The sequence below is a fragment of the Diceros bicornis genome, chromosome 21 (genome assembly GCF_020826845.1).
Source record: "Diceros bicornis minor isolate mBicDic1 chromosome 21, mDicBic1.mat.cur, whole genome shotgun sequence".
Lineage (NCBI taxonomy): Eukaryota > Metazoa > Chordata > Mammalia > Perissodactyla > Rhinocerotidae > Diceros > Diceros bicornis.
The window spans coordinates 16113694-16128851 of NC_080760.1; the positions used below are offsets into that span (position 1 = coordinate 16113694).

Genomic DNA, 15158 nt, shown 5'->3' on the forward strand with positions numbered 1-15158 from the left:
CATACTTTTAGACTTTGTTTCCTTTTCTGTAACTTGGGGATATACCCCCAGGTGTTGTAATACTCCTAGGTATCATAGGATTGTTGTGAAAATTAAGTGAGATAATGTCTGGAAAGAACTTAGCACAGGGTCTGGCATAGTGGTAAGTATCCAGTCAACGCTTCTCCCTTCTCTCCTCCGGCCTCACCTCCCCGTCAGTCGGCCAGCTGTTGCTAACACAGCATCAGTGGAACTATAAATACTTTCACTATTATGTAATTGCTCTCCTCCACCAATCTGCTCCTTGATCACCTTTCTGCCTTCCCTCCAGATTATTCCTAAACGCAATTATGACTCTCTCTCTGGTATAATCTCCCTCTCTGCAGAGAAGAGTGAAAGCTTGATGCTTAAAAAATCATTTTTCCACAGAAGAACTTAAAGCCCCTACAATGTCCTTGTGAATTTTTCTTTTCCAACAGGATTTAGTGTTGACAACAAAATTAATATATTTACATTTGGAACTTATTTTTCACAGTAATTTTGACAGTAATATTTTTCTGATTTCTGAGAAGCCCTATGATTTTTGTGTGCAGAGAATGCATTTTGTTGATTTGTCTAAGTGGGTGCTAGGCTTTTAATTTTTTAGATTGTTTGAATATTTCTGGGGCTCAGATCCCCAAAATGCAAGTGAATCTTCAGTAACCCATATAGAAGATAAGTTATTCTCCTTCTTTGTCTCCTACTTGTTTCAAGTTAGTGATGATTTTCAGACCCAGCAGTTCAATACTTTTGTCATTCCTGTTGCTATAAATTTGGATACTCTACTGTTGTTCGGCTTCTGAATGTCTTAGGGTCTGACTGCTTATCTCCATCAGCCTAGAAAATGTCCTTCTTTGCATTGGTCCCAGCTCCCACCCCTACTGACCAAACACATTTACCCGATCAACTATCTAAAGGCCATATTCTTGCTACTTTGTCTCTTAAAATTAGATAGTTTTAGATGGAATTTGAAGGTGCTAACATGGACCTCCTCGTAATAATAGATATGGTAGCTTTGCTAGTTTACATTCTCTAATGTGAGAGTTTCGCCTAAAAAATGATGGAAGAAGGTAGAGGTTGGTTGCACAGGACTGGTTAGATGTTTCCTTGCATCTTATTGCTTGGGAAGGCAGTAGCCTGAAGTGATTACGAGCTTGGATTGGGCATCAGACAGTCCAGGTAATAATCCCAGCTCTGCCATTTACTAGCTGGGTGGAATTGGGCAAGGGACTTAATTTCTGTACCTCTCAGTTTCATTAATTGTAAAAGGAGAAGGCAATATTACTTATTTTGCAGAATTAAATGTGGTAATATATCTAAAATTATATGAGATATTGTCTGGAAACGTCTTAGCACAGGGTCTGGCATGGTACTGAGTGCCCAGTAAATCTTGGTCCCCCCTCCCCCTGTCTTGCCCTGAATGTTGGCCATCTCTAAATGCACATTGGCGACAGTGTAAATGCTTTTACCACTGTGTCATTGCTCTCCTCCAGTTCTTTTCTTTATACCTTTCTGCCCCACCTTCCAGTTCTACTCTTGAACCCAGTTCAAGTCTCTCTCTCTGGTGTAAATTCACTCTCCATCCAGAGCAATGATAACTTAATTAAAAAAAAATCAGTTTTCTTTAGATGAATTCAAAGCACATACAACAATGATGGTGGTGATGGCAAGGATGATAAGAATAATGTGGAATTGTTACTCTCTTTGTCTTCTAGATTGTAAATTCCATCAGTTCAAAGAATATGACTGTTTTCTTCGGCCCTAAATCCCTTAGTTCCTGGACCAGGACTAGTTGTTGAATGAATAAGTCTGATATTTTGAGTCACTTTGATTGTGCCATTTCATCTTTCTGATTTCTGCATGGGTAGTCCAAATGAGTATTTGTTGATTTGTGTGTTCACTGCTCCTATCACAGAATTTTAGTTTCTTTTTTTATGGAATAGAATTCTTAAATGTACGCTTGTGCATCCAAAGATGAACAGTGATTATATGTTTTAGTAGGTGTTAATTGTGGAAATTAAATATAAATAAGTTAGAACATGACAGGAAAAGTGTTCTTGAAATGTTAGTTTCTACACAGGGAGAAAAAATCTAGTGGATTGATTTTAAGGTTTGAGGATGCGGGTCCTGGGAAAAGTTCGAGAATGGAGGCATCACATTCCTTCCCACACTTAGCACATAACTCTCCACGGGTTTGGTTTCATTTCAGAAGTGGAGTGTTCACAGACCCAGAACACATCCCTGTCAGCTCGGCCCTAGGAGGGCAGCAGATAAACTCGGGGGGTTTTTCTAAGATGACAGTGCCCTGAGGTCTGAAGTAAATTTTTACAAGCTGCTGTAAATACTTTTAACAGACTATATAAAATTTCTCCCTTACCCTAAGGCTTTTACATATAAGATGTGACATCATGACCTGGAAAAGCAAAAGCTCCATAAGGTCAGATCATCCATTACCTGGGCTGTGTAAGGTTCATAAATTTTGAAGCATTGAAATTTCACATAAACACCCCTGAGTTTGCTCTAAGTTTTCTTTTTATCTGGAGAATACAAATGTGTCTCACACTTTCCGTAATTGAGGAATGAAGATGTTTAAGATAAACAGCACTTCTCATGGAAGGTCAAACACTTCTCTTGAGAAAATCCCAGTTCCATGTCCCTGTGGGTAGGGTTCAGTATTTGCAGAGTCATCAATTATAATATCCTAGATCCAACAGACCCCAAGATTCCAGTCTATTTCCATGTTCCCCACCTGCCCAAAACCAGCCTTATTTCCAGGCTTTACTCTCCCTTAGGCAAATGTAACTGATAACTGATTTAATGTTTAAAAATATCCTCTGTCCAAAAGTTCTTTTTATAGATCCAATCTATATCTGTCTTGTTGCAGCTTAAAACAATTTCCATTAGGTATGCTAATCCATTCATCAACAAATATGTATAGGGCTCTTTGATTTACCAGGATCTGTGTGTGGAAACCAGCAGCAGAAGCTACATTAATCATGATCAATTGCCAAATGGGTGGACCAGAAAATAACAGCTTTGACATTCAGAGGAAGGAATGAGTGGAGCAGGAGGAATTGGAACTGGGTCCTGAAAGATGGTTGGGATATGGGTAAGTCAAGAGAAATAGGAAGGGCAGACAGGATAGATAAACGGTGCGAGGAATAGCACAGGGATGGGAAGAAAATGAAGAGACCACTTTACCTGGAAACGAGGCTTTGGGAAGGGGAGTAGTTGGAGGCAAGTCTGGAGGGGCAGATTGGAACCAGTCCGCACAGGGCTTCGAATGCCATACTAATGAGGATGGACTCTATGCTATAGACCAATGGCCTCCAAAGCCAAGCACTGTGTAGGACCATCATACTGCAGGAAAATATTTTTATCTTAAAAAAGAAATACATTTTACTAATATTTATTACATTATTATATTATAAGAATATGTATATATATTATATATGTATTATATTATTGTATATTGACAATATTGTGTATGTGTCATATACACACGAATATACTTATATGGTGATGTATGCTCAAAATTGTCTTACTGATAGAGATGCATGTTTAAAAAAGTTTGGAGACAAACTACTGCTATAGACAATAACGAATGATTAAAGATTTTCACGCAGCCAGTGACATGTTCAAAGCAGTATTTTAAGAAGATGAATCTGGCAGTAGTTACACAGAGAGGACTGGAGGAAGCAGTTAGTTGGCGAAGGTGGCAATTCAAAGGGCTTGAATTATGGTAGCCACAGTGGGAATGGAAAGGAGGGGGAAAGTACCAGAGACATTTTGATGGTCTTGTTCTTTTCATGGTGAGATTTTCCCTTAGCAAGAGCATTCATCAGTCACTTTGGGAGCTGAGAGTGGAGCAATGCTCAAGATGAGCTTTTGTTCAAAACTGATTGCAGAAAATGTATTGACACTACCAAGTGTGTCATGCCCTGAAAACCCAAACTTAAACTTAAATCAGGAATAAAAATTATGATTAATTATTGGTCAAAATCAAGTTTAGATAACCTCATAACTAATTGTATACACAAGAAAAGTCTTACAAAATGTAGATACCATTCTCTCCACTATAACCCTAGAAAGGGAGCTCTTGAAAGTTAACAGAAGCAGCTTAATGACGCTCCTGCATTACAATACAACTTATGCTTCATGTCTGCTCTTTGGTGTTGAAAGGGGATCGCAGAAATTTTCTTATCTCAGTTGTTGGTTAGAGATGTATTACTTTCTGGTAATCTCTGATTCGTGTACAAACACATTCCTTCTTCCTTACACAGTGTGACCTTCACAAGAAATAAAATTTTAAGATCCATACTGATGAATGTGAATTTGTAAGAGAAATTTTGATACTTGTACTTGATTTACCATCATTTTCTTAAAAATTGTACTATATATTTAACTCTTCCCCATTTGATGTTTTTGCAAGGTAGAACTCTCAACAGAAGTGTGATTCAGAGTTCAAATCTGTCATTAACCAGGCTTCTCAATTTCTCCTTGCAAATAAAAACACTCTACATAACGATAGGGAAAAAGAAATAGTATGTTTTAAAATGTCAACTAGATTAGGCTTGTGATCTCTGTATGAGATTAACATTATCTTAGAAATATATTGATGAAAGAGCCCTACTATCAGGCAATTTAAATAAGAAAAACAAATTCACATATTTTAGCTCTAGTCAGGCATCAGATATAAACTTAACATTTGTCTGAATCAAGTTAAAAAAGACTACAGATTGAGTGTGCATGTGTGTGTGTGTGTATAATTATTTCGGGTGAAAATGAGTAGAATGTAGTATAGAAAAGTAGAACATAATGACGCATCAAAACAAAGGAGATAAGATTAAAAGTTCCACATTAAGTAGAAGTGACATATCTTACCAACTTTCTGAACTGAGGAGGCAGTAATATAATTTAGATTAAATGAAAAGTCAGTGGCTTTTATTTATACTTATGTAAATGTATTTATTCATTGTCAGTCAATAGACATTTATTCAGCACTTGTAAAATGTTAGGTACTGAACCAGGATTATGAAAAAGAGAAATATGTAAGTCTCAGAAAATTAATGGTCTAGTGAGGAGATCAACATTTAAGTGTGGTTGAAATGAACATAAAGATATGTTTGAAGTTCTGGAGGGACATTGAGAAAGGAGTAGCCAGCTTTGCTCTAGAGTTAGGGGAGCCTTCCCGGAGAAAGTAATATTAGAAATGGGCTTTGTTGAGTGAATAGGAGTTTGCCAGATGGAAAAGGTGAAGGGGCATTCTAGATAGGAAGAAGAGTATATACAAAAACTAAAAATCTGAGATAGCATGGCATGTTCAGGGACTGGTAGGAGACGTGTGTGGTTGGAGCTTAGAAGCAGGAGATGAGAGTGGAAAACTGAGTTAGAACCAGAAATGGCGTCCACACGCTGGTAGTCACAGTGTTTCTACTTCAGCAATGATTAATTGTGATTTTCTTGGCTAATAGAATCCTAATCATTATAATAGGTAGGACTGTTCCCTTTGAATTATGGAAATTATAACTGTTATGACCTGTTCCACAAACACAGGTTATAAATATGATCACATCTCTTTAATCTCCTTTACAGTTAATCATCCAAACCTCCACAGGCTTGTTAGCAGGAAGTCTGTTATCTCCTCTTGAGGTCCCTCCCACTGCCTCTGGATTGTCCAAGAATCCTGGGACTTGACTCAGGCCAAATAGGTCACTCCTCCTCCAGAAGCTGAGGCTGGACCTGCTCTGACTGCTGTTCCCATGGGCTGTTGCGTGGCATCGTTTGCACTCCTAAGTCACAGTGCTGCCCATTTTAGGCAACAAGGTTACAACTTCCTTTGTTTACATTCGCATCCTCAGCTATTGTTCCCTGAATCATAACCTTTGTGCCAGGGTGGCTGGATCTGGAGGAGCTTCTGGAGTTGGCCACACACTAGGCTGAAATGAGCCCTTCCCCTAGAGCCTTAGGCCACTGTGTTGAGCCTAGATCAATAGGCCAGACTCTTCCCTTTACAGGATCACTCTATTTTAGTAGTTTCCAGAACCTTCCCTGTCCCTGGGCCTTAATCATTGTCACCCTGACCCAACAGGTCTCTCATCCCCAGCCCCCAATCCAAGGAAGCAGGGGTGAGGACACTGGGGCTTTCCTCCCAGAAGGCCCTGGGCTTCTTTTACACACTGATTCACCTCCCCGCCAGTGTCCAGGTTGTTCCTCCAGACGGTTTAAGAGGTAGCAGCTTACGAGATGGAGTTTAAAAAACAGTTGTTGCCCTGCCCAAACGCCCCCCAAAAGTGCCTCATTGCTTTATATTTACATGATTAATAAAGAATCCCAATGATTCTTCCAAGAACAAAAGACCTTCTTCAAAGTGATTTTTGTTTCTACTTATAAAGAGAAGTAGCTGCAGTTTACTTCACTAAAGTAATCAATCTTTGTCTAACCACGCCCCCTGTTAAAAAAATCATGATAATGTGCTATATATTATAGGAAAATTATGTAACTTGTCCAAGGTAGAAATCGGTCTTGACCCCCAAACCCATGTGTTTAACCATTGTGCTTACTGGCTCTTCTCATTCAGTTTACATGCTAACTGTCATTATTTATTCTGTAACTCAGACACTACACTTTCATTAGTCAAGTTTGTTGCAGGAATAGAAATCTCTCAGTGTAGGCACTCTTTTCTGAACTGTTGATAAAAGACAGGGGGACAACAAGTGTATTTATGAACTAGCGCGTTTATGTGGAAAATGAGTATATTTACTGTAAGAGAAAGTTGTGTTTTCCCTGCAAAGTTAGATCACAGAAGGGAGAACAGTACTCATACATAGTTCTGGAGGGATTGAAACTGAGAAGTAAATGGGCATTTGGGTCAATACATATTGTTAACAAATAGTGTTCTTTAGAATTCATGATTTGGGAAGACTATCTACAAGCCGAATTAATCTGAGTTTATTTTGCTTTGCCTCTCTCTTGGTGCAAGTATGAGACAGGCAACTGACCTTTTCAATTTAATGATAGTCACCTCTCTGCCTTCTCATCTTTAATTTTTATAATAATGAAAAATAAAGTCCAACCAGATTGCTTTCACCTTTTCTCATTGGCACTATTTCCCCAATAGCATTGTTACTCTCCTCAATAAAATGAAAGTGAAATGCACATATATCATATTTCATAAACCAGACAAAATTCTGACACATTATCAGTAGTTTATGTTCTTTTAGAGGGAAACCATGATGCTGTAAAATGTTTGTTGCACCACCTGGGGTTCTTAATAGAAATTCCAGGAGGTCAAGAGATCCATAGGGGAACTAATTGTCTATCTTCTAACAAACCTCAACGAAGCCCAACTCCTAGCCAGCTAAGACCAGCGTCCTCCCGCTCACCTCCAAGTCTAAGACTTTCTTCCACATGCTTGTCTTGGGCTGGTGCTGTCTACCACCAAGCCAGGGCCAGAACTGTGAGCCAGGCCTACTACTGAGCTCTTCATTTCCCCAGTTCTACCCCAAAATGAAATCCCTACATTTGACCTCATCTGGCTTTGTTGTGTTGCTATCGTTGTTATTGCTTTATTGTTGTTGCTGTTGTTATTTTATATCCTTAGAATTCTTAGCTTTTAAATCTAGTTTGGATTTGAGATATACAGTAAATTCTATCATTTAAAAATGATAAATATAGGGGCTGGCCCGGTGGCGCAAGCGGTTAAGTGCGCGCGCTCCGCTGCGGCGGCCCGGGGTTCGCTGGTTCGGATCCCGGGCGCGCACCGACGCACTGCTTGGTAAGCCATGCTGTGGCGGCGTCCCATATAAAGTGGAGGAAGATGGGCACAGGTGTTAGCCCAGGGCCGTCTTCCTCAGCAAAAAAAGAGGAGGATTGGCGGGTGTTAGCTCAGGGCTGATCTCCTCACAAAAAAAAAAAATGATAAATATAGATATCATCATATCAGTTTTATTCAGTTTTCAGATTTATTAGATTTTTGGGCTTTATCCAGAAATGAAAAATTCTGATTGGCCCTCACCTATAAAGTGAGGAGCCTGTTTCTATTGATTTGGATTTGGATGTGCTCTCTGTTGGGATGAGGGAGCATTCCATACTGAAAGAGGTTATGTGTTCTTCTACAAGTTAGGTGAAATTTGCCTTTTTCCCTTGGCTGGGTATGCATTCTGTATAAACAAAGATGTTCTATGGCTCCTAAGGAAGAGGAACGAGGAGTATACCTCTTTCCTAGTTCTCCCACAAGATCTCCCTGGTGATTATTGGCACATACCGAAAAGTTGTATGGAATGATATAGAGAGAGGCTAACAAACAATTGTTGAAAACCTACTATGTGCCAGGGACTGTGCTTGATACACATTTGCCTTGTCTCATTTAATTTTCTTAACAATCCCATGAGGCAATTACGATTTTCCTTATTGTATAGATAAAGAAACTGAGCCTCAGAGAGATTAAGTAACTAACTTAAAGTCACAGAGCCAGAAGTGGCAGAGCAGGGAATCACACAATGCTTATTCAGATTCCACTGCAAACACCTTTCTGTACCCCACACCACCCATCTATGGACTCAAGTGGCTTGGGGGCCCAAACTCCACACTAGGGTCAGGTCTAGTCATTGAATGAAGTCACATGCATTTATCTTAGGTTTAGGGACACTCAGAATGTCAGAGCAGAAAGAGACTTTGAAGCTCAGTTAGATGTTTGCTTAACCACTGGTTTTCTACCCTCTTCTGTTGGCCCTTCACCTTGAATGTGGAGTAGGTACTGGTGTTCTATGCTGACAGTACTGAGCTTCTCAAGAGCTTGAAGAAAGAACTCAGACAGCTCAACAACAAACAAACAAACAACCCAATCAAAAAATAGGCAGAAGATATGAACAGATATTTTTCTAAAGAAGATATACAGATGGCCAATGGGCACATGAAAAGATGTTCAACATCACTAATTATTAGGGAAATGCAAATCAAAACTACAATGAGATGTCACCTTACACCTGTTAGAATGGCTATAATGACCAAGTCAAAAAATAACAAATGTTGGAGCGGATGTGGAAAGAGGGAACTCTCATACACTACTGGTGGGAACGCAAACTGGCACAGCCACCATGGAAAACAGTATGGAGATTTCACAAAAAATTAAAAATAGAAATACCATACGATCCAGCTATCCCACTACTGAATATTTATCCAAAGAACGTGAAATCAACAATCTGAAGAGATGTATGCACCCCTATGTTCATTGCAGCATTATTCACAATAGCCAAGATGTGGAAGCAACCCAAGTGCCCATCAACTGATGAATGGATAAAGAAGATGTGGTATATATATACAATGGAATACTACTCAGCCATAAAAAAGACAAAATCATCCCATTTGCAACAACGTGGATGGACCTTGAGGGTATTATGTTAAGCGAAATAAGCCAGACAGAAAAAGACAAACACCACATGATTTCACTCATATGTGGAAGATAAACAAACATGTGGATAAAGAGAACAGATTAGTGGTTACCAGAGGGGAAGGGGGTTGGGGGTGGGCAAAAGGGGTAAAGGGTACATATATATGGTGATGGATAAAAATGAGACTATTGGCGGTGAGCACGATGCAGTCTATACAGAAACTGATAAATAGTAATGTACACCTGAAATTACCCAATGTTATAAATTATCATGTCCTCAATAAAATAGTTGGGAAAAGAAAAAGAGATAGAAGGTGGCACTGTTTGTCTTTTTAGGGCCAGCCATGCACCAACAGCTATGCTATTGTTTGGAGGCTTTAGCATTCCTCACTTCAAACTGATTACTTCTTTATTATTTTAATATAACATCATTGGCCATCTGGCTGATTTGAAATGTGGAGGAGACTAATCCTGCACAAGAATGATTTTCAAGTGGAACACTAAATCTATAGAGATATTCAGGGCATTTGCTTTTAAAAAATGAATTTTTTCTAACTTTTGCTAGCTGTTCCTTTATTCTTATTTAGAGAATTCCGTCATTTTAATAATTTGGTACTGTTTTCTGGTAGGTGCAGAGATATGTAAAAAGAAAGTGTATTTTTTTTCCTTTTTTATTGATGTAAAAAAATGTTTGGAATTTTCATTTGCAGTACTTTATCCTTTCTTGTTTTTTTCTATGTTGCAAGTAAAATGTCATTTATTTAAGCTGACATTAATAAGCACATTTCTTTTAGAGAAACCAAAGATCGTGATCTTTGGATATACTGATTAGATTGCTTCCTCTGACAACAGTTTCAGTCTATGAACGTGAGCAGGTGGTTTGACTCTGGAGTAGCAGTGGGCACTTCAGGATTCTTTTTCAGCAGGTATTTGAATGCCTGTGGAATAACTTCCTCTCTAAGTATTTAGATGCCCCTTCGCTCTAGGAGTAAAAATGTATGCTCTGTGCCTGGCTGTCCATTATGTAGTTTATAGTTCATTTATTGAATATCTATTACATGCCAGGCACAGCATGGTCGTACATACGTCTCATTTAATCGTCACAACCACCCCATGTAACAGTGTGGCATAGGCATGTGATATTCTCTCCACTTTTCGGATAAGGAGGCTGATGTTCAGGTCTATCAATTTCCCAGTGGTTACACAGCTAGTGCTTAAGGCTAGCAGGGCTCGCCAGATCCGTCTGCCTTTTTTGAACTATAACAGCATGCCTGGGAGTGAGCTAGCTGGAAAATTTTAGGAGATGAGGCTGGAAAAGTGGTGGAGGGCTTTGAATTTTATTCTAAGACACCAAGCTTTGGATTTATTTAGTACCTATTTATTGGGCACCTAATGTGTGCCAAACAGTCCAGGTACTGGGGGCATCACAGTGAATCAAAAAGCATAAACATCTGCCTTTTAGAATCTTATATTCTGGCTACTGGAGGTTTTGAACAGAGAAATGATGTGATCTAGTTTAAGTTTTACACGAGTCCTTCTGGCTGAAGTGTGGAGCATCATCTGCAGAGGGATGAGGGCTGTGGCAGGGAGACCAGTTAGGAGGTGACTGCAACAATCCAGGCAAAAGGGGTAGGGGCTTGGACCAGAGTGGTAGCAGAGATGAGAAGCTGGATTCTAGATAGCCTTAAAAGAAAACATCAGTGGAATTTGCAGAGCAATTGGATGTGGAAGTTGCTTGTCAAGGCTTTAATTAGAACTCAGGTCAGCCTGCATCCTTGACCTATGCTCTTTTAATTATGTTAAAATTCTCAAGATTAAAGTGGTGTCACAACAATATTCAATTTAGTGAAAAACTTAGCTCCTTTTCAGCTCCTTAGCACTAGGCTTATGAAAGGAGAATACTTGTTGGTGCCCTGAGGAGGCAGGACAGAGTTCCATTTCCCAGGAGCATTTATCATCCAAGCTGCAGCTGACTAGCCTGCTCCCTCTAAGTCCACATTCCTGGGTGGCAGCACTTGTGTGGTTATACTTGAGATTTGTAGTGTGTCTGTCTCAGAGGCACTCAAAGTCCTTCACTGTGGCTCCACTATGGTAAGGCAGGAGGCTGGGTCCTCTTAATAAGATTTAAGCCCAGCTTCAGCTTTTCTGCCAGTGTTATTTCTCTGAAACAACATTATGAGGTCCAAATCAGAACAGGTTTACTTCTTGGTCACAAAGTGGGACTTTTAGTGTATTGTGATCCCATTTTTTTAAATTTGGGAAACAGAGCTTTCTCATAGTTAACTTTTACTGAGTAGACATAGTCACTCAAAAATGGTTCTGGAGGGGCTGGCCCAGTGGCGTAGTGGTTAAGTTCACACGCTCCGCTTCAGCGGCCCAGGGTTCGCAGGTTCAGATCCCGGGCATGGACCGACGCACCACTTATCAAGCCATGCTGTGGCAGGTGTCCCACATATAAAGTAGAGGAAGATGGGCACAGATATTAGCCCAGGTCCAATCTTCCTCAGCAAAAAGAAGAGGATTGGCAACAATTGTTAGCTCAGGGCTAATCTTCCTTACCAAAAATAAAAAGGTTCTGGATATGCCAGGTCTGCCAGTAAGTTTAATAACTCCAAGATACAAAGTTGTATTTCCCAAGTCAATGAAATTGCCACCAAGCTGTTTGTGCAGTAATAAGATGAATAAAATGTCATCCTCATTCAATTAATTTTCCTTGACCTTAAGTGAATGACCTTATATTTCCAAGTAGGAGAGGAAAATGACCATGGGTAAACATAAACATAAACGTTGCGTCTGCTTCCCAGTCATTACATTACATTACATTACTTCACGGACAGCTTGCTGAACTTGTGGATTTAGACTAAGAAGCAATCCCCTACACACCTTATCTTGAAGTAGAGCCAAATGATTGGGTTTTAGTTAATCATCAGAAGGCCCCATGATCTGCCTAAAGTCCTCCCAACTGTATCTTCTGTGTGTGATCTAACATCCCCTTGAACTTGGCCATCCATTGGGTCCGGCTGGGCATGTTGCCCAGTTAAGGATATGCTTAGAGGCTCTCACTTCCTTGCCTTCAGACAGCATTTGCACAACCCCTTTCTCCATTAACCTGCCCTGGAGATCAGCCCTGAGGGTTCTCCTTTGCTGTGTCAGCCACACTCTGAATCAGGCAGCCACACCAGCAAGAGATGAATACATGTGCCTCTGATTCCCTCCTGCCTCCAGAATGCAGATGAGGGGCCTTGCCATTTTTAAAAAATTTAAAATCAACTGAAGAATCACTTCTTTTGTTTTATTATATTTCCCAGGGCTACGTCCAAAGAGGACGCTGCGTTTGGTGCTCTGGACTGCGGAGGAACAAGGTGGCATCGGTGCCTTCCAGTATTATCAGTCACACAAGGTGAGGCAGCAGCTGTGGATCGCTGGGCATTTGCACGTGGAATACCAGTGTAAATCAACCAAAAGCACCAAAATTCCCTCTACTGTCCCTCTACTCTCAACAGTACTTCGTGGTAGGCTGACCCCAGCAAACACCCTTTGCAAAAACCTTCTTTGTCCAGTCCTATAAAGGAGAATGCACTGGTGAACCGAGGGTGCTGGGGTGTGAAGCTGAGCGTTGCTCTATTTCTATATCAGTCTGTGGCCTTAGAAAAATCCCAACTGCCATGCTGCCATTTTCTTAAAGTCTCTCTAGTTCTGCTACACCCACGAATGCCAGAGAAATAGTAATAGGTAAACATTGCCTCTCCCCACAGGGCCTACTCCCATACTTTGACACCCTAAATCCCTCTGGGAGCACTGGTATTTGAGAGTCAAGTCCTGAGGCCTTGAGTCAGCCAGGAGCATTGATAATGGCAGTGGGCATGGCAGCAGCAGAGGTCTGAGACCTGGGAATGTGGAGAACAGGTTGGTTTGACACTGACCCTAATAAGGCAAAAGTGAAGCTTGAGGCAAGAAGGTGACAGTGGAAGATCATGATTAGAAATACAAGACCACATTCAAGATGAGGGGCAGAGAGATTAATATCAAGAACAACTTTGAGACAGGGCAAAGTGTAGAAGCTCAGAAACACTCTGAAGTAAATCAAATGTTAGTTCAAAGAGGAATTCCCAAATCAGTGGGCGTGCTGCTGAGCAGTGATGGTTCAGTAGAGGAGCAGGGTCTGGTCTGCTGCTGCTGCTAGATTGTTTTTCCTGCATCTCCAGATTAGAAGGAACAGATTTTGCAAGCTGAAATTATCCAATCAGAGAGAGGTTTATTTATTTTCTGAATTGTGTTTATATCCTTTTCGATCATCTTACAGAGTCGGTCTCTATGACCCTATTTCAGTTAGTCAAAGCTTGCGAGTAGTGAGCTCAGGGTCATGAATTTGGTCACTGAATATGGTTATTTACTGTACAAAAGAAAACCATGCCTATGCCTTTCTCTTTCACCACTTCAATTCTTTTGGCCCAAGTGATCCTGGGGAACGAGACAATTCCAGATCTGCCATCTAAAGAAAGACACCGACCACTGAACTTCAGTTATAATATAACGTGGGAAGTCTTCTGATAAAGAACAAATTATTGATGGCAGACAGGAAACTCACCTAACCTGGCCTTGAGGAGCAGTCAGGATAGGCTAAGTGCAAAAAATGACATCTAAGTGGAGACCTGAAGACTGAGCAAAAGTAAGCTAAGGTAAAAGAGCTGGCAGGGAGGAGGTGAGTACTCGGCAGCGGGAACTGTGTGTGCAAAGGCTGTAGGTAAAGAGAGCACAGCACACTGGAGAAGCTGAAAGGAATCCAGAGTGGCTGGTGCATAGAAAGCAAGATGCTTAGTGACAGGAGCATAGAGGGGAGGTAAACAGCCTGAACAAGAGTGTATAAATTATGTTCAGGAGCTTGCACTTTATCCTGAGGCAAGAAGAGTGACTACATGATTTTTCAGCAGAAGCTTTTAGATTCTATACATCTTGAACTCTGTACAAAACAGAATACTTAAAGAACTGTTTTGAATTGTGTTTGTTCTCAATAATATACTCTACTCCAAGAAAAAAAAATTGGATTTAAGCTGCAATGGATCTGGCTTAAAATTTCCTCAACCACTGAAATTCTTTAGATCTGTAAAAAGAATGTTTATTTCTCTGTAAGATTTTGAATTTCACTGTCTACTAAAATACATGGATGAAATCAGAAATGACTTGATTTTAAAGATTGGCAGGGGTACATATATCCCCAATATATATATAAAGGACGTGCAATCACATTAACAGAGCTGGTTTATCTGGGCGATATCCATGTTGCCTTCGTACAAATGTGTCTATATACTGGTAGCTGGTCTGATTTGCATTTTCAGGGATGGAAAGAAGAAATTCCAGAACGGGGGAACATAGGCTTTTCGTTTTAGGATAGCTCTTTATCTCCCCTTTAAAAAGACATTCTACGTGTTTTACATGCTACAGCCGATTTTGAAGGACTTATTCTGTATTCTTATGATTAACATATTGATAAAAGCATTGTCAAGAACATAATCATTTCTGGGGTGGCTGACTTTAAGTAAATATAATAAGCAAGTCACAAGCCAGGGAGGACAAATCTGATTGTCTTCAGACTTCTCTCATAGCATCATATAATCCAGAAAATGGTCCAACAATATCCAATTCACTCCAGGCACAACAGAGAGATCCTCTGTTCTAAATAAGGTTATGATAGCTGCTGAAACAAATAAGCCCTAAGGTTTTAGTGGCTTAACATAATAGAAATTTATTT

General features: G+C 40.1%; 1 protein-coding gene across 1 annotated transcript in view; it reads left to right on the forward strand.

Moving 5' to 3' along the window:
• CPQ (carboxypeptidase Q) overlaps window positions 1-15158 on the forward strand; it is a 465359-nt gene that overhangs the window by 348993 nt on the left and 101208 nt on the right. Inside the window, exon 6 of the mRNA XM_058564673.1 lies at window positions 12718-12809. Within this exon, the coding sequence (XP_058420656.1) occupies window positions 12718-12809 (92 nt within the window). The remainder of the gene's footprint in view (window positions 1-12717; window positions 12810-15158) is intronic.